A 26,775-nucleotide genomic window follows, 5' to 3' on the forward strand; every position below is an offset into this window, starting at 1 on the left:
TACCAACAAGTCATTGCGGGCCAATGGTTTATGCATTCCCAACTAATCATTACCTCGCAATGGCATGCGTAGCAAAACTGAATCATGAGATTCACATGCATGTCTTATTGTTCCCAAACCAGGAGAGAGAGAGAGAGAGAGAGAGAGAGAGAGAGAGAGAGAGAGAGAGAGAGAGAGAGAGAGAGAGAGAGAGTATACTGAATGGATTTGAAGAATGGATTCATGAACAACGAACTCCTCTAGCATTCACGTGCGGAGATTAGAAGTAATTATTATTAAGGGATTACAAGATGGTTTGGCTCAACTAAAGTCAGCTACCCATTTATTTCAACCTTTAATAATTTATTCCCCCGTTATGCACCGGATCATGATGAGCTTTCTGAAACATAATATATATAATGCGCGCGTCACGGCATGTCCAATCTGCTAACTACTCCTATCTCAACAAAATAATAATAATAATAAAAAAAAAAACAAATAAATAAAAGTTGCGCTTTGGCTAGGCATGCCGCATGCATGGTTCTCCATACTTCACGCCAAAGCTTAACCATCTGGGCGCTGTCACGGAGATCGATCAGGACCGGTCTGCAGATCCTAGCTCCCAACCTTTTTTTGCTATTCAAAAACCAAAAAACCTAGCTTCATGAATTATATGTTCATCCCCTCATTCTTGATTCCCGTTTTGCTCTACCATCCAACAAATCCCAAGAAACTGGAACACAAAATAATATTAATAAAAAAATCAACACAGCATGATCATGATCCTCTCATCATAGACGTAGCATATATATCTTTTATTATAAAACTCGAGAACTCATGGCATGATATAAGTTATGAAGTTCATCAATGATTGTACACAGTGTGTTTTATGTTTTTTATGTTGTTTTGTTGGGGGGGGGGGGGGGGGGGGAAGGAAAGAGCAAAAAACCTTGTCATGATTTTCTAACCTGTAGAGGTTGGCACACACAATGACTATATATGGACTAGTTTAATCCATAACCGATAAGAAAAGGCAAAATTATTCTAAGTTTGGCACACAATGATTGACACCCTTTACTTATGTACTAATTGCTAATTAACTACTTTCAATTAAATATAAAAATCGTTTTAACTCATCAAATCCTATCATTATATAACATTTCTAAATTACTATATAAAATATAATAAACTATTCAATTTTTTTAAATCTTAAAATAATGATAATGTTAAAAACTAATATTCTAATCCTATTTTATTAACTCATGAACTCAATTCACTGTCCAACTGATCTCCCATTATTTGAACACCGACAATTTCTTTTTCTCCAAATCCTAACAAAAAGCGGAAAAAATAGAATGATTTTGCTTTTATTTTTATTAGCTGCAAAGCCTTACCCAACTCGTTCACAAGGAGGCCATTTATTTGAAACGAAATATTAATTAAAAAAATTAAATATAGTTTTAAAAATATTATGAAACCAAGTTAATTAACAGATTCTGGACTCTTGATGATAGGCACCAAACACGTGAAGTTCTGGAAAAGAAGATTTTCCCACAAGAAAAACTGAAACTATTATCCATCTAGGAGTTCAAGGAGAAAAGACAATAAAAAAGATAAGAGAGCTCAAAACCTGAGTGATCGGACGGCCACATGTTTGGAAAGGACATGAAAAATGAAATTAGCACCGTGGAGAAACAATACAATCCCAGTACATCCAAGAAGAAATAACTCAACCATCGTCTCTCGATCGTTTTTACCACCACAAAGAGCTCTTTCTCTCTCTGCAAACGAATCAACGAAGTCTCTCTGTTTGCGCACCAGCCGACGCAGAGATGAAACGAAGTCTCTGTTTGCAGCAAGGAAGACCAAGTCCTTTTATACAAAGGTGGATCCTACCAGAGGCCGACTAAACAAGAGGGGTTTTAAGGTGGCTCTCTCTCTCTCTCTCTCTCTCTCTCTCTCTCTCTCTCTCTCTCTATATATATATATATAATATTAAATTAATTTATCAAAGGCGGTGCGTTGACGTCATCGTTCATATCCTACTCCAGACTGCGATGGGTCTTCACTGTGTCACTTCTTGTTTTTGTCTTGCTTTTCAGGCGTGGATGATAATATGATTGAATGTTTCTACTTTGACTTAAATTTGATTGGCCGTTGGATTCGTGCGGCAAGGATATTATGATGATTAGTCGGGTGGTTTAGGGGTTGGGAGTGGGGGGTATGGAGATTGATATACTGGACTGCAGCTGAGGTGGATCTCACAGCGGCAGGTCAGAGGGTCACCGCCCGTGTTTTTCACCAATTTTTTGTTCTCGGCTGATCAGCAGTACGGGTACCGAGATTAAGGTCTTAACATTTTAAAGGAGCCGACCGTCGCCGCCTAACCAACCACAGTGGTTTCGAGTCTTTTGACACAAAACTACACGATTTTGGCATATTGTTACACGTGGGAACGGTTATTGCAGCGGGAGAAGTGGAAGTCGGGCACCGGCCCAGTGAGCGAACTTGCACGGAGACAATGACCTCAATGATCATAGCTTGTTTATTTTACTGTTTACTAGAACCGACCCATTTTTGCGGACTGAATTCTTTATCTCGATGGAGCTTGTTGATTTTCTTCATGCGCCAAAGATTAGCACACGCATTCACTCATTGACTTGAAATGAATTCATTGGCTGAAGTTTTCCATAAACTGATAGATCATTTGGGAATATATTTTCAGAATGGAGTTTATCACTGGCGGGTAGAGACAGAGAGAGAGAGAGAGGGAGGGAGGGAGGGGGCACTAACAAGAATGGGATACAATCATCAGGCACTCATAGTGCTGCTTCGATATTCATATGAGGCACGGATTGCCTTGCCAAGACAATGTAAACTACAAGCATCCCACCCAAAGATACCCCTTTATCATGACTTTTAAATAACTCAGCATTCAATTATTCATAATGCAACTTACTGCTTCTATTAATCACCTAATAGAATTGAGAAAAGGACATCTTGCAAGAAACCAGATCTCCCAGCAGCTTGTCGCATCCTTTTTTCCCGCTCTTCATAGCTCAAAGAAGGGTCAAAACTGCAAGAGGGGAGAGATGTTAACCAGTTGGATCCATAGAAGGGTATTTACAGGAGTGTGTAGGTGTCCATAAAGCATAAATAATTTGATTGAAACAGATGCAGTGAGTGCCTCTCGCCACCAAAGGCTGTAACTCCATTACTTCTAATTTATCTGATACTTTCTGCTCCTTGATGAATACAAAAACCGTGGATTGTGATGTCTAGGATATCAAAACATATAAACATTCTCATCGAGAAAGCTGGCCAACATGTTATGGAATAAATAAGCAAGCCAAACCCTCTTCATGCACTATGTTGGTAAACGATTAAGACGTGAAACTAAAAAAAAAAAAAAAAAAAAACGAAAATACTTGCTTATGAGCCTTGGCTAACATCGGCAAAGTGTTGGGTCCCAAGTTTCAAATCTTGCATAAAATAGAACAAGGAACTCAAAACACAGATTTTTATGAAGTAAGGATGTTGAAAGCAAGGGACAAAAATGTCTAAGAGGGTATTATTACATTGACATCTCACTAGAGACTTTTGGAAAAGGGCGGGCACAAAAGGATGTTAGATGATGACAATTAGGTACTGTTTGGCCATTAGAATTTTTCATCTCAAACACAAAATTCTCATCTCATCATTACAACTTTCTCAAATCATCATACAAAATATAATAAACAATTCAATTTTTTCTTAACTTTTTCAAATCTCAAAATAATAATATTATTAAAATATAATATTTTAATATTTAATCTTAAAACTCAAAATTCGAGAATTCTCAATAGCCAAGCAGAACCTAAACAAGTGGTCTATAATTCAATGGAAATCACAAGTTCCTTTGGCTCTGATCATGAAAGAAAAAATAATTTTTTTTGTTGGCACCTCTAGGAACAGTATCCTGACTAATCTCGGGGGTGCACAGCCCCTTAGTAAGGAGTTTCCTGTAAGTGCACGTCGGATAATTCAAGAAAAAAATCCTTCAGTCTGATGACCTTTAGAGATTATTTGCACCCAAAAAGATTTGAACCTTAGACCGGGAGGGGGGTATGCCCAAGGCCTTTACCACTTGAGCCAACCCCTAGGGGTTCATGAAAGAAAATATATGCAAACCCCTAGGGGTACCGGTTTGCTTGAAAGAAAATATATGCAAACCAGTACCTTGATTTCCAGATATGTGCTGGTGCCTCATTTTTTGTAGAAGCGTCCTCAGCACTGGCAGCCACAGATTTTGATATTTCTTCCGCTTCAGATGCAGGAAAATTCAAAATGAGCGATGATAAGAATGGATCAGTAGCTGCAGTAGACATGTTAACACTGTTTGACCGGTTTCCACCACCTCCTAGAAGCACTTGCAGATGAGCCTCGCGAAGATCCCGACCCAGTAGAGACAGCGCCTGACTGTTAGGAATTGCTACTCTGCGTAACCTGCGACGTCTCTGCAAGTAATCCTTAGTTAAAGGAAACTTATATAATGGTCCAGTTTTTTCATCGATAAATAACCAAGCATTTTTTTTATTTTTTTTATTCAACAAGTCATACAAAGAGAAAACGACTGATGAATTTTTCAGTTTAAAGGATATCTTGAACAAATGTCCATGTTGCAGGGTGATATGGCTTAACATGTCCTGCACAACTTTAACAGAGCAAATAGGACAAACCTGCAAGGAAAAAGTGGATGCAGAGAGACTATATTATATATATATATAAAAAAAAAAAAAAAAAAAAAAACTATATTATTAAGAAAGCATCATCAAAACTAGAAATTAAACAACTTAACATACCATCCACCCTTAATTGTAAGGAATAAGGTAACAACAATAGATAATTATATTAAACAATAGTTGCATTTTCTTCAATTTTCTTTCTCCATTTCCCCACTCTTTCCATTGATTCATTCTGGACTTGGAACTATATCAAAGAAACCAAAATTAATTCTAAAACTTCCCTCACATCAAAGGCATCAACCACAGAAATGATCCAATATTTGAATTCTTCAGCACTATATCTTCGGATTTAGGTGCTAGCATTCACATGTGAAAATGGAGATCTCCTATATATTGAATCCATGAATGAAACCATATAGACTGCATGACAATGGCCATGAAAATTGTGTTTTATATACTAACTGCAAATAGATTGAAAACACAATAATTCCTTACTAAAATTCGGTTCACAGTTGAGGTAACTAGAGTAACATGGGTCTGGATCATGATATGGAACATCTGAGAGAAGATGAATTATATCATTCCTCTTTGACTTAGCTTTCGTATCTGTCCTAAAATTGTGTTCATAGTTACAGTGTCTGCCTCTTTGTAACTTTACTTTGCACGCGTAAACCAGTATTACTTCCACATCTCCTACCATGCTATGATGAAATTACAATATCGTAAAGGAACACACGAATTAACCAACGGAAGCAGATATAAAAGGAGGGTAACAAGTTCCAGCTTGGCTTTGAAGAACTTATGGACTCAGCTGATTTCTTACTCCTTTGAAATCAAAAAGTGAACCACCCAAAGGCTTGTGGGTGGTGGCAGATCCAAATTAATTTAACACCGAAAGTCTTCTACTTTTGTCAGCCCCAACTCAGCCAAAGAATTTTCAAGTTCTTTTTTTGGGTTCCTCCTTTATGTAGCCAACTAAACATCCAACATTCCAATGACACCAATCTATGAGCTTCTTCAGAAAATACATAGTTCATAGTTGAAAAAAAGGATTATATCACGCAGATGACCAATTGGGAAGATGAAAATATCCCTCAACACGGACAGATGTAATTTGAGGACCTCTGCCCTTATTAATATGACCGGAGCACCATATCCGTTTTATCACAGACACAAGCACAAACAAAAAGAATCAAAGCGCTCGATGAAACAAGAAATATCAGACGATTACTCAAAAAAGGGCAGACACAACTTTACCAACAGAGATTGTAACCCTCCGACATGAACCGAATAAGGAAACCGTCTAGTCTCATAGACCGAATACCATCAAAGAGATCGTTCTTCAGAGAGAGAACACAACAACAGAACAAATCGGAGGGCGTGTCTAAAGAAATACGTACGGTGACTTTGGACTCGAACGAGTGTTCGTCTTCGAGATGCGAGCACAGAGACACGATGTCGAAGTCCTCGTAGCAATACGGGCATGGGAAATCGGGTCGGACCTCGTCATCTACCTCAAACTCATCGATGCTCGACCGATCTAATCCAAGAACACAACATATTTAAAACTAAGAACGAAAAAAAGATGGGGGCAGAGAGAGGGATCAGATACCTAAGTGGGAACTCTGATGGTGGTGCTGGAGCGCGTATTGGCGCTTGGCGGCGGCGAGGCGAGAGGTCCAGAAGTCGGAATCCATTGAATATAAAGATCAGAGATGAAGCTCACTTTTTTTTTCAAAAAAATAATTTCTTCTGATTCTAAATACCTCCAGGGAGGAAAAAAGAATTCAATTTGGCCTCCGATCTTGAACCTCTTGGGTACCTTTTTCGTTTCTGAAAATTTTGACTTTTTGGTTAGATATCCTGTCCAAGTTGATCGCAGGGAAGCTTCAGACACAAATGAGAGACAGCCTTATTTTTTTTTTTGCTTTTTCTTTAAAGGTTGATGGATATTATCTCATGAATTTGACTATTTCTTTAGAATCGTTTATTGATGATGTGAGTAAGCCTCAGAAATGACGATTAGATTAGGCTGTGAGGGGGGGGCGGGGGGGAAGAGAGAGAGAGAGAGAGAGAGATGGGAGGTTTGTGTGGTGAAGACCGGAGGTGACGTAAAGTCAGTGGGAGCAAATGTCGGGTTGCTCTTCGTTTTCATTTCTTTTCAATCTTTTTTGCTCGAGGGGCCTGCCTGTCTGTCTGTCTGCAACTTGCATGCCATTAATAATTTTTGTGGCTTCAATTTTGTTTCTGTGTATTTATTTAAAGTTGTATTTATTTTTAAAAAATGATTAAATGCGACTACTCTAATTATTTATTAAAAATTATGTAGAGTGGGGGAATTATAGGTTCACGTGTGGGCAACGTCAGCGTGTGTGTGAGAGAGAGAGAGAGAGAGAGGCTTGTGACTTTGTGCGGTGAAGATCGGTTGTTCTTGTTCATTGATTGTTTTTCTGTTTTCAAAAATTTTTAAAAAAAGGTATTCGAAAAGTTGGCTACTAATATATCAAAAAGAACACCCTAATTATCTTTTCCATTTACTTATTTATTAACTAAAAAAACTTCCTAATCCATCAGAAAATCTCTAATTTACTTTATTTGATTTATTTTATCATATAAACTTCGACCATAATCAGTTTTTTAATATATTAACAAGAGTAATTTATAATTTTATTATAATATACTCACACTATTTTTTTATAATTATCTTTTAGGTGGCATTACAGTTACCACTTATAGCTGAGAGCTACCACTAGTTGTTTTTATGTGTTTTTTACATGTATTTTTAATATTTTTAAATACCTTTTTAAAAAATATAATATTATTAAAAAATATTTACTTAATCATTAAGTAAATAAAAAAATCTAACGATAGCCTCCAGCAGGCTCCCAACATTTTCCTTCTCTTTTTGATAGACATCAGGGTGGGCAGTTGGTAACAAATACCTGCCTTCCACATTCAACTTACAAATAAATACTTCTTAAATCATATTATATATAATAAAAAAATATTTTAATCACAAAGTGATTATATAAAAATAATATTACAAACTAACATGGTTTGATATGGTCTATCAAATTATAAAATTATTTTTATTATAAAGTAAATCTAACAAATTACATGAAACCACAATAACTTATAAAATTATTTTTATGTAATCTTTTTATAGCTATAACAGTCCTCGTAATATAATATGAGAATTTGAGGGTTCTCATTTTGTATGGTAACTTGGTTTTTGTATTCGATTGGTTGATTTAGCATAAGGCATGAAATTTTGTTTGATATCGTATAATTTGAAAGGATTTGAAATAATTGACGATGGTCTTAGAAATTCACTCGTTGATGGGCAGAGTGTGGGGAGGTGATGGGCAGAAATAGGTTGAAATTTTATCACTCCGCCTAGGCTGATATGGACCGAAACGGTGGGCCGTGGCTACTTGCCTGAGTAGGATGGGTTGCACCATATATGACCTCTCTCATTTTATTAAGAAAAAATCTAGTTGTAAGTATAATTATGTATTAATATATGCACTAATTTATTGTGGAGTCAAAAAGTAGATTTTATTGAAAACAGTGCTAATTTAATTTTAAATATAAAGAAATCAATATTGATACATAAATTAGTACGCGACTTTATTTGTATATAACAAAACTTTTTTATCAATCATAAATGAGGAAGCAATAATAAAAAGTTAAAAATTAAAATTCACAATTCAATATCTCACTTTATTATTAAAAGAACCCAACTAAAATTAAGTTACAACTAATATGGAAAGCATTGAATTAGGTAGGTAGGAAGCCAAAGGATATTAAATGAGTAATACAGATATAATTATATAGTAAGGATGTATAATTTCTTAAAAAATAGTAAAATTTATGTTGCCCAGATGACTAACACAAGATGTGGGTAAATTGAGTTATATTTAAAATAACAATTATAAATCAAATATACAATATAAAATATAAACAAAATACGAAACAGTAATAAATATAAAAAGTAACGGTAAGAGAGAAACAAACTCAGTATGTTAACGAGGTTCGGCCCCACTGCCTACGCCCTCGCCTCAAGCTACCCCTTGATGATCCACAAATTCACTATTCAACCTCTTTCAGGTGGAGATAGAAACCTATTACACCTTTAAACAACACCGCTATAAAGGATCTGTGTAGAACACCCTCTACACTTGCAATCATCTTACACGTGGTGATTCAATTATTCTCCGTATAGAACACTTTCTACACGCACAAGGGTTATACACACCATTTTTCTTATACAAGAGCTGATAGTGGGTAGATTATCAGAAAAACACTCCTCAATGAGTGAAATAAGAACAATACAGCGCAAACTATATCTCTCAAAATGAACAAGGATTAAGGCTCAATACTTAGAGAAGAAAGAATGAAAGCTTTGAATGAATGTTGTATGCTCTGGATTGTTGTAAATGTAAAGCTCTCAAATGATCTATTTATAGGCATATGAGACTTTATATTCAAATTTAAAAAGATTCACATGTCAAAGACAATATCATTCACTTTTTCAAAAAAATCAAACCTAATCTTTTACTTTTGGCATATGACAAAAGGAGCACACTTTCCTTTTCAAAAAATTCAAACCTAATCTTTTACTTTTTGTATATGACAAAAGAAGCACACTTTATTTTTCAAAATTTTCAAACAAAATCATCTACCTTTTGTATAAGTCTAAAAAAGCATCAATCACTTTTGAAAATATTCAAATAAAACATGCACATGTGAAATATGACAATCAATTATTTTTAATATTCTCAAAATTCAACCCTTTAATCAAGGTATGCACATGTGAAAGATGACAATCAATCATCTTTTAAAATTTTTAAATATAATTTTCAAAAAATATTCATGCACATGTGGAAAATGTATTTTAATGCTTTATGATAAAATATTAATTTTGAGCATTAATCATAATTTTGAATTTTGAAGAGATTTACAACATTACTCTATAACTTTAATGTGAACTTGTTCCCTTCTTGCTCATATTTGTTTTCTTGATGTGCTTGACTCCATTGTATAGACAACTTGAGTTTGAGACTTCTTTATTCTTTGAATTCATTTGTTATCATCAAAATCCATGTGTAAATATATAATTACACAAAACTTGAAATCTTGGGTTCAACAATCTCCCCCTTTTTTATGATGACAAATACTTGACAGAACTTGAAACCTGTATTAATACTTAAACTCCCCTTGAGAATGTACGTTAGTTTTTCAAGCAAAAGTATAAATATAATTCTAAACATATATAATAAGTTTAGCAATTCAAATAATGTTAATGTTCTAATCTAACACTTCTCCCCCTTTTGGAATCATTAAAAAGGATTCGCAACAAGTAAATAGACTGAATAAAATGGTACGCTAGTAGACACTATAGATAGTTGAAAAAAAAAATTTGGATCCGTCCGTGACCCGACAAGTGTGGCTGGAGATTTGAAAAAATCGTCTGATGTTGTTGACAAACGAGATTGAAGGCTCCGAGTTTTTAAAAAATGTCATTTTCACCGATCGGGAAAAAAAATCACATTGCTCTTTGACTTGGATGATAGCTCGTCTGGTTCTTTATGCTATCTCTATAAAATCAGTCTTAAAGTTCATTCAATCCGCATCAAGTTTCCTTCTTATCTCTATAACTCATCTGCATTCTTTCAACATTCTCGTTTTAAGCCTTATATTCTCTTCTCAATGGCTCATTCTTCTAACATTTCTCTAGATCCATCCATGAGTCATTCTGCACCTCAACCTCCTGTCCTTTCTGCAGCTGCCATTGGTGCCATGTTGTAGTAAGAAAATAATAATTTAGCTAATAAGTCAGATTCTGATGCTATCTATGACTTGGTGAGTCTTGGGACTCGCTACTCTTCCTCTATTATTGCTTTTTCACAGCGGCTACAAGCCAAAAATCATGAAGTTGAAAAGTTCAAAGAACAAATTGTTGTACTTCAACGAATTGTGCAAGAGTCTCACACAAGGGAATGAATTATTCGGCAGAAGAATAAACAGTTGAAATCTTTATTAGATTCTCCATTCCGCTTACCGGTTCCCATGGATAAGAATGAAATAATATTGTATGAAGAGAATGAACGTTTCAAACATGAGGCTAAGAATCTCAAGTTTATGTAAAAGTATTTAAAAAATATATTTATATTTTTATTGACTCTGGTTTATCTTTTAAGAGATATTCATAGCATACATCATACCTATTTCTCTTCTGATCATACATAATCTATCTTCTGGTAAAGGTTTTGTGAAAATATCTGCTAACTGATCGTGTGTGTTTGTGAACTCTAGTACTATATCGCCTTTTTGCACATGATTTCGAAGAAAATGATATCTTATTTCAATATACTTAGTTATAGAATGTTGTATTGGGTTCTTTGAAAGATTTATAGCACTTGTATTATCACATTTGATTGGAATGTGATTATACATGAGTTTAAAATTTTCAAGTTGTTGCTTAATGTAGAGAACTTGAGCACAAAAACTACCCGCAACAACATATTCTGCCTCAGCAGTAGATAGTGCAACAGAATTTTATTTTTTACTAAACCAGGAAACTAGTGCATGACCTAAGAAATGACATGCTCCACTAGTGCTTTTTCGATCTATTTTACAGTCAGCATAATCTGCATCTGTGTAACTGATTAGATTGAAATATGCGTGCTTAGGATACCATAACCCTAGGTTAATTGTACCACTAAGATATCTAAGAATGCGCTTAACTGCAATTAAATGTGATTCTTTTGGAGATGATTGAAAGCGTGCACGTAAGCACACACTAAACATAATATCTGGTCTAGTAGCTGTTAAATATAATAAGCTATCAATCATACCTCGATATATTTTCGAGTCAACTGGCTTACCGGATTCATCTTTATCAAGTTTAGTTGATGGGCTCATTAGTGTTCCAATTTTCTTAGTACTTTCCATCCCAAACTTTTTTAGTAATTCCTTAACATATTTTGATTGATTGATGAATGTCCCACTTTTTGCTTGCTTAATTTGTAATCCGAAAAAGAATGTAAGTTCTCCCATCATGCTCATCTCAAATTCTTCCTGCATAGTCTTAACAAAAACTTGACACATATTTTCATTAGTAGCACCGAATATTATATCATCAACATAAATTTGAATCAAAAGAATATCATTATTTTCATATTTAATGAAAAGAGTTGTGCCGATTTTTTCTCTTGAAAAACCTTTTTCAATCAAGAAACCACTGAATCTCTTTTACCAAGCTCTAGGAGCTTGTTTAAGTCCATATAGTGCTTTTGTGAGTTTGAAAACATGATTTGGGAAAATATGATTTTCAAAACCTGGAGGTTGCTCAACATATACCTCTTCATTTATAAAACTATTTAAGAAAGCATTTTTAACATCCATTTAAAAAAGTTTGAAATCTTTATAACAAGCATATGCAAGTAGCATTCGAATAGCTTATAATCTTGCGACTGGTGCATATGTCTCATGATAATCGATTCCTTCTTCTTGATTAAAACCTTGGGCTATAAGTCAGGCCTTATTTCTAGTATTGATTCCGGACTCATCTTTCTTGTTTCTAAAAATTCATTTTGTTCCAATAGTAGTATGATTTTAGGGTCTAGGAACAAATGTTTAAATATCATTTCTTTTAAATTGATTTAACTCTTATTGCATAGATAGAATCTAAAATTCATCAAGAAGTGCATCATCAATATTTTTGGATTCAATCTGAGATAGAAAAGCAGTATGATTGCAAATATTTCTAAGAGATGATCGAGTACTTACACCTCGTGAAGGTTCTCCCAAAATTTGTTCCACTGGATGATTTTTCACAAATTTTCACTGTTTGGTTGCATCTTGTATTAAATTTTGATGATCTTTCCTGATGGTTCCATGTTGAGCTTCCTCTATTGTGTTCTCTTTGTTGAGATTGAGACTTTCTGTATTATTTATACCTCGTGTTTCTTCATCAATAGATTTCTTAGAGAGTGGAGAATTAGATTCATCAAATACTACATGCATAGATTCTTGTATAGTCAAAATCTTTTTATTGAACACTCTATAAGATTTACTATTAGTAGAATACCCGAGAAAGATACTTTCATCAGATTTTGCATCAAACTTGTATAAATTATCCCTGTCATTCAAAATAAAATATTTGCATCCAAATACATGAAAGTAATCAATATTGGACTTTTTCTCATTCTAAAGCTCATAGGGGGTTTTATCTAATTTAGACCTTAGCATAACTCTATTTATAACATAACATGCAGTAATTACCGCTTCGGCCCAAAAATAATTAGGCAAGTTGTTCTCATTGAGCATTGTTCTTGACATCTTTTGAAGAGATCTATTTTTTCTTTCCACTACTCCATTTTGTTGAGGAGTTCGAGGAGCTGAAAAATTATGTACAAAACCATTTTCATCACAAAATATTTCAATATTTTTATTAACAAACTCTTTTCTCCTATCACTTCGGATACTTGAAATAGTATAGCCCTTTTCATTTTGAATTCTCTTGCATAACTTGGTAAAGGCATTATGTGCATCATCTTTATGAGCAAGAAAGATGACCCAAGTATATCTAGAAAAATTATCAACAATAACAAATGCATAATATTTTCCTCATAAACTTGCAACTCTATTTGGTTCAAAAAGATCCATATGTATCAGTTGCAATGGTCTAGTAGTGAAAATATATTTCTTGATTTTAAAAGAAGTTTTTTTTTGTTTACCAAATTGGCATGCATCACAAATTTTGTCTTTAAGAAAAATTGTTTTTGGTAAACCTCTCACAAGATCATTTTTTGAAAGATTGGAAATAAGTTCCATGTTGGCATGACCTAATCTTCTATGCCATAGCCAACTAGTTTCATTTTGAGCTGAAAAACAAATCGCATCTTGTGAGGTAATTTCTTCAAAATCGATTGTATAAACATTGTTACTTCTAAAAGTAATAAAACAAATATTACAATCATGATCATTCAAAATAATGTACTTATCCATTTTGAAATTAACTGTAAATCATTTATCACATAATTGACTTATACTCAAAAGATTATATTTTAGACCTTCAACAAGTAGAACATCTTCAATTATGAGAGAAGATTCATTACCAATTTTACCTATTCTCACGATCTTCCCTTTCGAGTTGTCTCCAAATGTCACGTGTCCTTTTTCTTTAGATCTAAAATCAAAGAACTTAGTCTTGTCTCCCTTCTTGTGTCTTGAACATCCACTATCTAAAAATCACTTGTTTTTACTTGTGGATGACTTCATGAATATCTATAAAAACAATTAAAATGATTTTTCTTGGTACCCAAGTTCTTTGGGTTCTTTATTTATTAGTATTAGAATAAATACGATTTGTAGGTATCCATATGGCCCTAATAGTCATTGTATGATTTCTTCTAATAGGACAAGTATGATAATTATGACTATTTCTATTACAGAAATTACAAATAACATGTGACATATATGAAGAACTTGAATGATTATAATAATATCTTTTTTGACAAAATTATTTTTATAAAAAGAATTTTGAATATTGGACTTTGATGTAGAAGGATTATCAAAATTTTTTTTATAAGGCTTGTATTTTTGTTTTGGCATATATCCCAAACCTGCCTTGTCAAAAACACATATTTGACTACAAAGAAGTTTTTCAAAATTTCTTTTTCCATTTGTAAAGTTTTCAACAATATTTTCTAAATTAGTTTTCTTCTTCTTCAATTCAAGATTTTCATCTTTCAAAACGATATTTTTTTTTCTTAAAATATCAATTTTATTTGTTAAAGAAGAATTTTTCTTTTTCAAAGCAGTATACTTGATACCCAATTTTTTAAGTTCCTCATATACCTCTTCTAAAACATTTTGCAATTCTTCATATTAAGGATCTTCAATATTATCAATATTTGTTACCTCAATGTCATCTTTAACCATAAGACAAAGATTTGCTGGTTCTCCATTACTTGCTTCACTATCTGAGCTACTTAAATCATCATCCCATGTAGTTTTCATTACTTTCTTGCCCTTGTTTCGATCTTTCTTTAGTAGAGGACAATCTGGCTTGATATGACCAGGCTTATTGTATTTATAACAAATTAAATGTCATTTTTACTTGAATCTTTCTTGGAAAACTTTTTGAAAGATTTCCTCGGAGGAGTTCTATTTTTCTTCAAGAACCTCTGAATTCTTCTTGTTATCATCGCAATTTCTTCATCTTTATTGTCATTTTCCTCATCTTCATCACTTTCACTTTCATGAGGAACAACTTTAAGTGCTAAACTCTTCTTTGACCTTCCTTCTTCTTCTCCTCTTTTCAATGTGTACTTATGGGTGATAAGTGACCCGATGAGTTCATTAACTTCGAGCTTCTTGAGGTCTCTAACTTCAAGAATCGCTGTAACTTTTGATTCCCAACATTTTGGTAAAGAGTTGAGAATTTTTCTTACTATCTCAATCTTGAAATAAACTTTGCCAAGAGCTGTCAAGCTGTTTATGAAATTAATAAAACGAGTGTGCATACTAGAAATAGATTCATCATCGTTCATCTTAAACATTTCATATTCATGAGTAAGAATATAAATTTTTGATTCTTTGACTTGCGAAATTCATTCATAAGTTACTTCCAAGTTATCCCAAATTTCCTTTACTGTAGCGCAATTCATTATTCTATTAAACTCATTTCCATTAAGAGCATTATATAATAAATTCATAACAGTTAAATTTAAAGTATAAAGTCTATCGTCTTCACGATCAAACTCTTCTTCTTCGTTTTTGACCTTTACTCCATCAACCACTTTTGTTGGAATATAAGGTCCATTTACAATACATTTCCACATTTCTCTACCTTGAGCTTGAAGAAATATTCTCATTCTAACTTTCCAGAATGAGTAATTATCTCCACAAAAGAGTAGAGGCCGACTTCTAGATTGACCTTCACCAAATGAAGCTGTAATGTTAGCTATACGATCTTAATTCAAAAGACAATTAATCTTATAATAGAACTCTTAGCTCTGATACCAATTATTGCCCAGATAACTAACACAAGAGGGAGGTGAATTGAGTTATATTTAAAATAACAATTATAAATCAAATATATAATATAAAATATAAACAAAATACGAAACAGTAATAAATATAAAGAGTAAGGGTAAGAGAGAAACAAACTCAGTATGTTAACGAGGTTCGGCCCCACTGCCTACGTCCTCGCCTCAAGCTACCTATTGAGGATTCCTAAATTCACTATTCAACCTCATTCAGGTGGAAATAGAAACCTATTACACATTTGAACAACACCGCTATAAAGGATCCGTGTAGAACACCCTCTACACTTGCAATCATCTTACACGTGGTGATTCAACTATTCCCCGTGTAGAACATTTTCTACACGCACAAGGGTTATACACACCATTTTTCTGATATAAGAGCTGATAGTGGGTAGATTATCAGAAAAACACTCCTCAATGAGTGAAATAAGAACAATACAGCGCAAACTATATTTTTCAAAATGAACAAGGATTAAGGCTCAATGCTTAGAGAAGAGAGAATGAAAGTTTTGAATGAATGTTGTATGCTCTGGATGTTGTAAATGTGAAGCTCTCAAATAATTTATTTATAGGCATATGAGACTTCGTATTCAAATTTAAAAAGATTCACATGTCAAAGACAATATCATTCACTTTTTCAAAAAAATCAAACCTAATATTTTACTTTTGGCATATGACAAAAGGAGCACACTTTCCATTTCAAAAAATTCAAATCTAATATTTTACTTTTTGCATATGACAAAAAGAGCACACTTTCATTTTCAAAAAATTCAAACCTAATTTTTTACTTTTTGTATATGACAAAAGAAGCACACTTTACTTTTCAAATTTTTCAAACAAAATCATCTACATTTTGTATAAATCTAAAAAAACATTAATCATTTTTGAAAATATTTAAATAAAACATACACATGTGAAAGATGACAATCAATCATCTTTAATATTTTCAAAGTTCAACCCTTTAATCAAGGTATGCACATGTGAAAGATGACAATCAATCATCTTTCAAAATTTTCAAATATAATTTTTAAAAAATATTCATGCACATGTGGAAAATCTATTTTAATGCTTTATGATAAAATATTAATTTTGAGCATTAACCTTAATTTCAAATTTTGAAGAGATTTACAACATTACTCTATAACTTTAATGTGAACTTATTCTCTTCTTACTCATGCTTGTTTCCTTGATGTGTTTGACTCAATTGTGTAGACAACTTAAACTTGAGACTTCTTTATTCTTTGAATTTATTTGTTATCATCAAAATCCATGTGTAAATATATAATTACACAAAACTTGAAATTTTAGGTTCAACAATTTATAATTAAAAAATTAATTTTTTATCATGTGAATTTTATATTTATTTTTAAAAAATTACATGACACTTACATATTTCACAATTTCTACATTTTTTGTTTTAAAACGACGTCGCCCTCACCTTCGCAAGGAGTCGACGACGGGCCGTCGTCAACAAAACGTGAGAATCAAGCGCAGAATCTGATTCTACAGTCGTGCAGTCGTTGAAATATGTGAGAAGAAAGTCCCCAACAATCTTCGGCTAGGGTTTTCTCTCTCTCTCTCTCTCTGTGCCTGAACCTCAGCAGGAAAGTAACCAAACCTTCGGATTCTATCAATGGAGACGATTCAGCCTCAGCAGCAAGAACAAGGGAGCGCGAGCAGATCGGAAAAGAGAAAGCCGGTGTTCGTGAAAGTGGATCAGCTGAAACCAGGAACGAGCGGTCACACACTGATCGCCAAGGTCTTGACCTCCAACAAGGTCTTGCAGAAGGGCCGCGCTGCCTCTCAGCACCTCCGCCAGACTCGCATCGCCGAGTGCCTTATCGGCGACGACACCGCCACCATCCTCTTCACCGCTCGCAACGATCAAGGTCCCTAACACTGACTATATCTTTCTCTCTCTGTGTGCTTTTGTACATACATATATGTGTATGGAAATTGAAATGATTTGGTTTCAATGTGCTTGGTAATTTGCTCTTAGGACTGAAGTTTTTCTTTTTGTTGTTGCTCTGGGGGTTGGGGGGGGATTTGCTCTATGTATATTTTATTGGCCTAAAATTTGAGTTTGGTTCTCTGTATTCTTTTGATTTGGGTCTCCGGGACTTTAATCAGAAGCTGGGAGTGATTGGTTGTCCGTTTTCTTTTATAAATTTAGATAAATAAACGGATCCTTAGCACCTTTTTTGTCTCTTGTGTATGTGTCCGAACCGCATTTATGTGACTAACAATTTGGAAAGGGCATTTTTTTTTATTTGATGTCTTGAAATGCTATGTTTAAGCTAGGATGAAGCTTGAGATAATGTGTACGAACTTTATCGATCCCAAAAAACAAAAGTGTACGAACTTTATGGGAGCTTTATAGGATATACCCTCTTTTACATTGTTTTCCTTGCAATGTGGGTATGAAATCGAATCTCGTTGATCATAGTTTTCTTAGCCATACCGTCACATTTCATATTTTTAGTTCTGTGAAAAGTAATTACTACACACTTCCACACCAGCGTAGGAAGCATATCTAGAACTACATGCTGGAGAATATATCAATTTATCTCTTGCTTTTTTTGAACCTGTAATCTTTTGCCATTAGTATGCAAAGTTGGTTTATCTTAAATTGATTATGACTGTTGCAGTTAGTATTCTTCAGAATCCCTATTTGGAGATTTAAGATTATCAGATTTCTCTGAGCAAGTGTGTGCAAGACAGCTTTCGAGTATCCCGGGATGTAGAGGGTCTTGGGGTGTATGTATGCATACAAGTGTGTGTAGTTGGAATATTGATTCCACTTTAGCGATTGAAGTTGTCTAGTACATGCATTAGTCCAATGGTTACAATGCTTGGCTCTTACTAATGATTTTATCAAGAAAGATAATAGCATGACATTGAGCATTAGTTCCATGCAGGTATATCCACTACCTGACAATTGGATTAGGCAATGGAGGTACATATATTGCAAAGAAAACGATCAAAGTAATTTTCCATCCCAATGTGTTGTAAACCGGTAGAAGGGGTTATGAGAGTAGCTTTATTGCTTTGGGGTCATCTTTTTAACGATTAAACATTTATTGGTGAATCCCATGTTGGTTTTTCCTTTATTTTTTTAAATGTTTCAAAGTAATTACAGGTTTTGTTGTATGTTTTAGTTGCAGTTAATGAATATGGTGAAAAATGATTAAAAGCTCTCTGCCAAAATAAACCTTGGTGTAGATCACAAAAAACTAAATATTTTTAAAAAGTCCATTTGATTGTAATCAATCTTCATGAGGTATCTCCACTGGACCTCCACTCCATTGAAAAAGTTATGGTGCATCAATTTCATTACCTGTTTGTGATGATAATGGTTGTATCTTTTTTGCAGTTGACTTGATGAAGCCAGGCGCCACTGTAATTCTTCGTAACGCAAAGATTGACATGTTTAAGGGGTCTATGAGGCTAGCTGTTGACAAATGGGGCCGCATTGAAGTTACTGAACCTGCTAAGTTCACGGTTCAAGAGGATAACAATCTCTCCCTGGTTGAATATGAGTTGGTGAATGTGGTCGAAGAGTGAGTGTTGTGAAATCAGCCGTGTGATACTAAAAGAGTGCTTTATAGGGGTTGGAAGTCCCATAATTTTTGCCCATATTCCTGTGGCATGGGGGTTACATTTTCTTTGTGCCGGTTGGGTTTGGTATACAAATATCAGTCAAAATAGTGTGTTTCCTTTACATGTATTTACATCTACTAGGATTAGTCTAATGCTTTGTGAACGGTTAAAGTGTGTAAACAATATTTATGAGTAGTAAGTTCCTTTCATATCTTGGAATGGTAAGCTATTTTAACTGATGAGAATAGGTTCCTTTGGAATCCTTTAATTTTTGTTCTACATTTTGGCTCCAGATTTATGAGATGATGGTATATCATGATTTTTTTATATTTTTTTAGTGAGGTCTCGAAACAGTTGACTGGAAGTTAACGGTTTTATAGCTCGTTATGAGCTGTCTTTTCAAATCTTTAATATTAGTTTATAGATCTTGAATGATTCGTGGCATGTTGACAAGAACTTCTAGGGTTTCACCTGCCAAAAATAGCAAAATATATTACTAGGATATGAGTAGATGCTCTGTATATTTCCTTGAGAAATGATATTTGCAGTCGTGATTGTGCAAGTGGCGTGCAGTCGTTTTGAAAAAAATGAATTAATATGAAACTCATATGAAAAAAAATTAACTTTTTAATTGTGGACTTCACTCTTTTTCAAAACGATGACGCGGCGTTTACAATTTCACGACTGTATGTAACATTGTTCTATTCCCTTTTGGCTTACTCCGGATTTTGTTGGTAGCCATTCATTAAGTAATGGGACGTGGCACCTGTTGTGCCTGATTGGTTGCTTGTTTAGTACTTCTATGTTATTCTGTTATGACCTTTAGGCAGACTCATTTGTCAAAGGGCAAAAAAAAAAAAAAATTGATAGAACTTCAGGTATACTCGCCTGAGTCGCCCCGGCGTGGCCGAAACAAGAATGGCAATTTTCTTTTTCTTTTTCACATCGTCCAAAATGAGCAAACTTGGAAGCACACGATATCAAGTTGGTCGGTTTAAATTTTAATATTGTATTCGGTAGCCTTCGACCTCATTGAGTCACCGACACCGAAATGATCCACCCGGTTGCCTAGAAAACGTGGGTGCAGTGTGAGAATGTAAATTTCATGTAATCATTTTGATATATAAATAAATACAATATTGAAAAGAAATTAATTTTTTAATAATAAATATTATTCTTTTTTAAAATAATTATACGACATTTGTATATATTACGATTGTGCGTAGCATTACTCTTTTTCTTAAAGATGAAAATTTGTGCTACAATGGCTTCGTAGTTGGTAGCAAAAATATTGATGTAGATTGTGCCGATTACTGCGGACCAACTTAACCAAATATTGTTCCATCCCATAGCATGGAAATGGCCAACAAAGAAGAAAAGAGCCCTCAGGACTGAACCAAAAGACTCTACTCCCCAAAGCTGCTCCTACGGTAGAGTATACTCCAGATTGAAACCTACTTAGAGATTGCGTGCAGTCAAATTTGATTGCCCTCTTTGCCGCCGACACTCTAAGGTTGTCGGGGGTTCTGATTTACAAGTTTTCAAAGATCCTATCAGAAACCAGGTGCTCCTTTTTTTAATTTAGTTTCTTCCCCGGTAAAGGAGAAAAAAGCATGAAGAAATCTTGCCATACATGGGGCCATGGCGCTCATGTCTTCTTAGGTATATCGCCACTAACCCACCAAATCATGCTAAATTTCGAGGGTTCTAGGTCATGTTTATGAACGTATGCCTCATCCAATGAATCTCAGACTGGCGTGCCACCTAGCCTAACACAATCATCAAATGCAACTAGATATTCTAAATCACGGCTAGTCTATAGAATCTACAAAGTACGTTAAGTAATGCAAACATTTCTTGAAGAGACAATCATCCATAACTCGTATAAGAGGAGAGTTGATCTAGCACTGTAATGCAGTATTTGAAAAGATAAGAACAATCTAGTCTCATTATGATACCTACTTCTTCAGTGCCTGTGGAACGACTATTAATCTTTTGACTTTCATATCCGATCATTGAGAATAATGCCTCAAGCAAGTCTTACAAAGTCCATTGAAATCCATGGAAATTATGATCAAGGTACGGCACCCCAACAACAATCATCCATCTACAACAAAGAACAAGAATACTAATCAAGGGCAGAACAAATGCTTAGTCACTTTACTTGTAATCAACCAAAAAATAAATAAATAAATAAAGATGATTAACATTATAACATAGTATATTTCTTTTTGGTGTTTCCAAGAGTAAAAATCCAGAGATGAACTTCTAAGGCAAACCAAATAGACACGGGGATGTGGCAAGCCACAAGGCTGAAAGCCATTAGCAACTCTTACAGCCCGAAAATAAGAAACAACTGAAGTCAATAAGAAGAAATGATGTAAGAGCTGTAGAAGCTGAAGGTGTGGTGGTATGACCAGAAGGAAAAACTTACTATCTAGGTTCAGAATGGTGGGTTTAAGATAATGCAGAGGTGGAAACATAATCACGTCATCCTTGAAGCAAACTTCGTCAGGCAGCACATTCTTGTATAATCTTTATCTTAGAAATTTATACTAAAAGTGACTAATTTATGCAAACAATGGTAAATGATAGCTTGCTTAAATTTGCTCAAATAAAGTACACTCGCATAACAAAAGTACCTAGCTTAAACGGCATATATCATGAAGTTGGCTGAACTAATGAATTGAACATTCACAATCTTTTTCTCACCACCTAAAGACACTCTTGTGCATCTTCTCCTTGTTCTTTCCGTCTTTCACACCCTGAGACTATTAACACCAAATATCAATTTCCATATTCAGGCCATCTACACCCTGAGACTCTTGAATTCTGTATGTTACTCCATTAGCCTCTTTGAAAATTTAGTTTACAGTTTAAGTGGTTTAAAATTTATTGAAGTTAAACCCAACGCTACTGCCACTGCCACTGTCACTAATATCTCCAGTAACGCTACTGGATTATTATCATTATCAGAAAACATGTTCCTTAAAGACATGGAAGTATTACGGACCCATCAATTAAAAGTGAAGACAAAGAAACTACTTGATGAGGGAACATTGTTATTATTATTATCATACCCAACTATATATCTAGCTTCTATCTATTGAAATACCATTAAGTAAGCACCCATTTATAACCTCAGTTACTTCCAGCTTGAGTTATTAAACTTTTCTTTCACCAACTTGGCCAGCTTTGTAAACAGGCAAGAAACATCTAGAAATGCCTGCTAAAAAAAAGCTTTATTTCACCACCTTGTCTTAGAGTGCATGTACATAAAACTTCGCTCGAATCTTCTGCCATTCATCACACATCATCATTGCAAGCTGAGCGAATACACCACAAATCAGTATGATCCTCATATGACCATATTGACATTAATATCAATGAAACAAAATAGTTCAACCTAAACTAAATATGAGGAAACACCTTTCTATTCAAATTCATTGCTCTAGTGTTTATACCAGCCATAAACATCCAAGTTTTAACTAACCATGTAATCAATGAAAATCACATACATCACACATACACAAGCAACAGCAGAACAAAAATGGATTAGCATTTTTGTGAATACGAGCAACCATTTCTACAAGATAATGTATTATTTAGGGCTTTTTGATCCTTCCACATCCATGATGGAATTCTTTGATGGAATTCTCTAGGGGAGAAAATAAAGGTTAGAAAATAAAGGGATAAACACTTGCTCTACTGGTTAGAATGAGAAGGAAACGAGGAAGTAACTGCATAATTTGTTTCAAAAGTTCAATGAACTAATCAAGATCATTTGTTCTATAGAATTTCATAACTTTTTTTCTAACCCCATAACATTGTGATATTTAAGTGTTCCATCTCTCATCTCTCTACGTGAGTTTTCAAGAGATGGTCTTCTCACCAAACCAACCGAGAACATTCACCAATACTTTCAAAGCACACAACAAAAACAAATCCGAGGAAATCTGAATTTGATGCTTGATCTTCATCTAGTCTTCTCTTGCCCTACAAAAGGAAAGAGGGTAGCCATTCTTTCATTGAGAGACAAAGAGAGAAAAATGGGAGTACCTAAAAAAAGTGGGAAACTAATGAGGAAGAAAATTTGCTTAATTTCAAACCCGAAAGCCCAATCCAAAAGTTCAAAAAATGCATCCCACTCCCTTGAAAAAAACACGTTATATGTGGCCATCTAATAATTGCCAATAGATTGGACATCTTTGTGCCCACAAATTTCCCCATTTCTCCATTCACCTTATGCAAAAATGATACTCAATAACATAAATGTAGCAGGTCAATGCAAAAAATACTGATGTACTATAGTGACAATTCACCTGAACATAGTCAATAATAGCTATGACCAAACCATATGACCATTTATTGTATTGTTTTGCAACTAATCTACATCAACACCGCATAATGCCCCATAGAGGCAAATATTACAGAGACCATGAAGTATAGATGCTGAGTTTTCAACTGGTAACTACTTATTGCTTAAGCTCTGGAAAAGGACTTTCAGCTTTTGAAACTTTGTATTGCTACCTGACTATCATTCAGTTGAAAATGGGGGCAGCACTTCACTTGTTAAACAAAAGTTCCCCATCTTTAGTACCTCATAAATGTTTCTTTATAAGTAAAAGAAAGAATCACTCGTGTACCCCATAAATATTAAAAAACATCTTCCTGATAAATTATTTAGATATTCGAAAGTGATCTATTTCGACTTTAGGTGATATGAACATAACAAATTAAGTAAAAAGTATGAAAGTTCTGAGTTGATGAATGGCAAAGGATCCCCCATTTCACTTGAGTGACAACAGAAAACGGTGATGCTTAAAATCAACCACAAAGGCCTGAGACCCTTTCCATATGATTATTTAATTTTGGCAAACCAAACTTTGGTTGAATCCACAATCATAAAGTAATGCAAACGTAATTTACAATTCCAAAACCGTCCAAAAAACTAAATCTTGTCTAGTGTAAATTAGAGTGTCACTTTGACAATGAAGAGTACAGTGGTGGCCTCTGAAGTTCAGCTGTCTGCACCATTACAACAAACTTTATTAACAACAAACTCTCTCTCTCACTTTCTGTCTTCTTCTTTCTCCACCTTTCTTCCCTCAAGAATCTACACACCAACATATTAAAAAGAGAAGAAAGTACTGATTTGCATACAAAATGAGGGGTTAAAGAGAAGCAAAAGGAGAATCTGCAAATGAAAACTAGGAATAAGCAGACTTGAAAAGGTAAATTCCATGATTAGGACCAAATTTGCACTCAAAGCCGATATGTATGTTGCGAGTGTGAGTTTAATTTCTCTCCTAGTTGAATTAATGATGGGATTCAAGGTCAAACCTTGTATAAATTTCCATACACAATTCCAAAGCAATACACGGATCTACAACTACAAACTTGGCAAATTCGAATAGAGGGGTCAAACCAAAATTTAATAGCAAAAGTCCTAAATTAACGCGAAGTTTACACGTTCACTTTGAAAAACTGAAAAAGCAGTAACCACGCCACTAGAAGAACAAGCGGTTCACCAATGATAACTCAACAAAGCAGTTCCAGCACCACACAATAGACAATCGAATAAAACTTTATGGTGAATTATCAAGCCCAATTCATTGGAATGTAAACAAAACATACGAGGAAAAAAAAGGGAGGAAATTACCTTCAGGAGTCCAACAGTAGCTGCGGAGAGAGGCGGAGAGCATGGAGTTGAGCAATGCAGAAGCAGTGGCAGTGTGATACGGAAGCAGCGTTTCCACGCAGCAGCTCATCTCCACAGGAGACCTTTATCCCAACAAAAATACATACTAATTATCTCAGATATATATCTATCTATATCAGCGTATTTATTGGAAAATGAAATCATTCATTTAACAGATAAGGTCAGTGAATTTTCGTACGTACCTGAAAATGCGATGTGCGATAGGGTTTTGTTTGGGGATACGAAATGGTGAGCTTGCGGGTCTGGCCCTAGCTCCGGCTCCGGCTGTAAGCCTAGCCGCCGAGGCGGTTCGTGCCGATGTGGAGCGGAGGACGAACCTGGCGGCTGTGGCGGCGGCGGATGACATGACTTTGGGTTTTGGGTTGGCCAGTGACAATGAGGAGGGGCTTCGTTTTGTCAAGAGGGTTTTTGCGTTTCGTTAGGGGTTTTAGACGTCAGATCTTTTACGACTAGAGGTTTCAGAAAGGTGTTTGTGTGTATATGCTCGTACCACAGTGTGGCATTTTCTGATTGAGAAATATTCTAATGATAAATAGATTATACAGGAGTAATATATGTGGTTTGTTATATTATAAATTTATTTTTATTGTAATTTAAATTTAATAAATCAGATGAAATTATGTAAATTTGTGAGATTATTTTATATAATTTTTTTTATAGATATAGTAGTACTCATCATTAAATTAATTTCTATTTTAAGATAAAAAAGATTTTCTAGTTTATAAAATAATAAATTTACAAATTTATAAATAATATATTATATAAATACAGTAAGAAAGAATAAATGAAAGTATAATAAATAATTTCTATTTGTCAATAAATCTGTATTTCATGGCATAAAAGTTAATCCGAAGAATTTATTAGATGGACAGTAGTATGGGACTGATATATAACCAAAGAAGTGAACCGATAAGTGAAAATGTACTATTTTATTTTATTTTCTTATAATCATTTTTTACACAATTTAAAATATTTTTTTAAAAATAAAAAATATCAATTCATTAATATTTATTTTCTTAACTATTAAGTAAAAATAAATAAAATAAAAAATTCAATCGACCATTTTTATCGATTTAACTAACATTTTCAAAGATACCGAGAGTAATTACAATATCATTACCATTAAATTATTTCTAGGTACTGTTTTTTTTTTCTTTTTTCTTTTTTTTAAGTTAACTACAACTCAAGCGACATAACTTTCTGAGGTTAAAAGAAAACTAGGAAAGAAAAATGCTAAATTCATCTTACATCTTATTTCAACTGCAAGCCAAATTCGAATATATTCACAGAATAAAGGAGCATTGGTCAGGAAGTCCAATCTGGCTTAAGTTCATAGGCAAGATATTCACAATGTCACAAAGCCTTGGCAATTGAGATCCCGGGGTAGTCAATGGTCATCGTTTAATCGAGCATTCTGGCAAAGGACAAGCAGATTTCAGATAGTAGGAGTTCGACTTTGCTACCTAATGAAACTTGCTAAATTAACTAAAGACGAAACAATCATTGCTCTCAAATCAGAAGTCCAATACCAATGAAATTTGGGAAGACAAGTGCTATTCATTATCATTTTAATTATATATATATATATATATATATATATATATATATATATATTTTATCATTTTTTTGATGTGGGATTATATGGTTAAAAAGTTATTTTTAATTTTTAATTTATTTGTCAATTACTTTT

General features: G+C 34.1%; 3 protein-coding genes and 1 long non-coding RNA gene across 9 annotated transcripts; 2 read left to right on the top strand and 2 right to left on the bottom strand.

Moving 5' to 3' along the window:
• Positions 1-1,512: 1,512 nt before the first annotated feature.
• On the top strand, positions 1,513-2,958 carry LOC122276410. The gene is made up of 2 exons (XR_006228842.1): positions 1,513-1,906; positions 2,082-2,958. It is a non-coding gene; the product is annotated as an uncharacterized LOC122276410 (long non-coding RNA).
• Positions 2,778-6,761, bottom strand: LOC122276409 (protein DEHYDRATION-INDUCED 19-like). Its single transcript, XM_043086100.1, has 5 exons — positions 6,316-6,761; positions 6,104-6,243; positions 4,620-4,697; positions 4,198-4,481; positions 2,778-3,055 (listed from the first exon to the last, which is right to left on the bottom strand). Exons 1-5 carry the CDS (start codon positions 6,398-6,400, stop codon positions 2,947-2,949), a joined length of 696 nt encoding a protein of 231 aa, XP_042942034.1. The 5' UTR covers positions 6,401-6,761; the 3' UTR covers positions 2,778-2,946.
• Positions 6,762-17,257: 10,496 nt separating this feature from the next.
• LOC122274958 (uncharacterized protein At4g28440-like) lies at positions 17,258-19,642 on the top strand. Its single transcript, XM_043083843.1, has 2 exons — positions 17,258-17,652; positions 19,137-19,642. Exons 1-2 carry the CDS (start codon positions 17,397-17,399, stop codon positions 19,325-19,327), a joined length of 447 nt encoding a protein of 148 aa, XP_042939777.1. The 5' UTR covers positions 17,258-17,396; the 3' UTR covers positions 19,328-19,642.
• Positions 19,643-21,216: 1,574 nt separating this feature from the next.
• On the bottom strand, positions 21,217-25,547 carry LOC122277786 (protein NUCLEAR FUSION DEFECTIVE 6, mitochondrial-like). 6 transcript variants are annotated; one of them, XR_006229118.1, is made up of 4 exons: positions 25,268-25,547; positions 25,026-25,147; positions 23,278-23,359; positions 21,217-21,470 (listed from the first exon to the last, which is right to left on the bottom strand). XR_006229118.1 is itself a non-coding variant. In XM_043087929.1 (3 exons), the coding sequence occupies exons 1-3, from the start codon at positions 25,429-25,431 to the stop codon at positions 21,463-21,465; spliced, it is 294 nt and encodes a 97-aa protein (XP_042943863.1). In that variant the 5' UTR covers positions 25,432-25,545; the 3' UTR covers positions 21,217-21,462. The 6 variants fall into 6 exon arrangements, 4 of the variants coding, with proteins under 4 accessions (XP_042943863.1, XP_042943861.1, XP_042943864.1 ...); XR_006229117.1 differs by lacking the exon at positions 23,278-23,359 and adding an exon at positions 22,618-22,689 and having other exon boundaries at positions 25,268-25,546; XM_043087929.1 differs by lacking the exon at positions 23,278-23,359 and having other exon boundaries at positions 25,268-25,545.
• Between the last annotated feature and the right edge of the window lie 1,228 nt (positions 25,548-26,775).

Source organism: Carya illinoinensis, chromosome 9, assembly GCF_018687715.1.
Source record: "Carya illinoinensis cultivar Pawnee chromosome 9, C.illinoinensisPawnee_v1, whole genome shotgun sequence".
Classification (NCBI taxonomy): domain Eukaryota; kingdom Viridiplantae; phylum Streptophyta; class Magnoliopsida; order Fagales; family Juglandaceae; genus Carya; species Carya illinoinensis.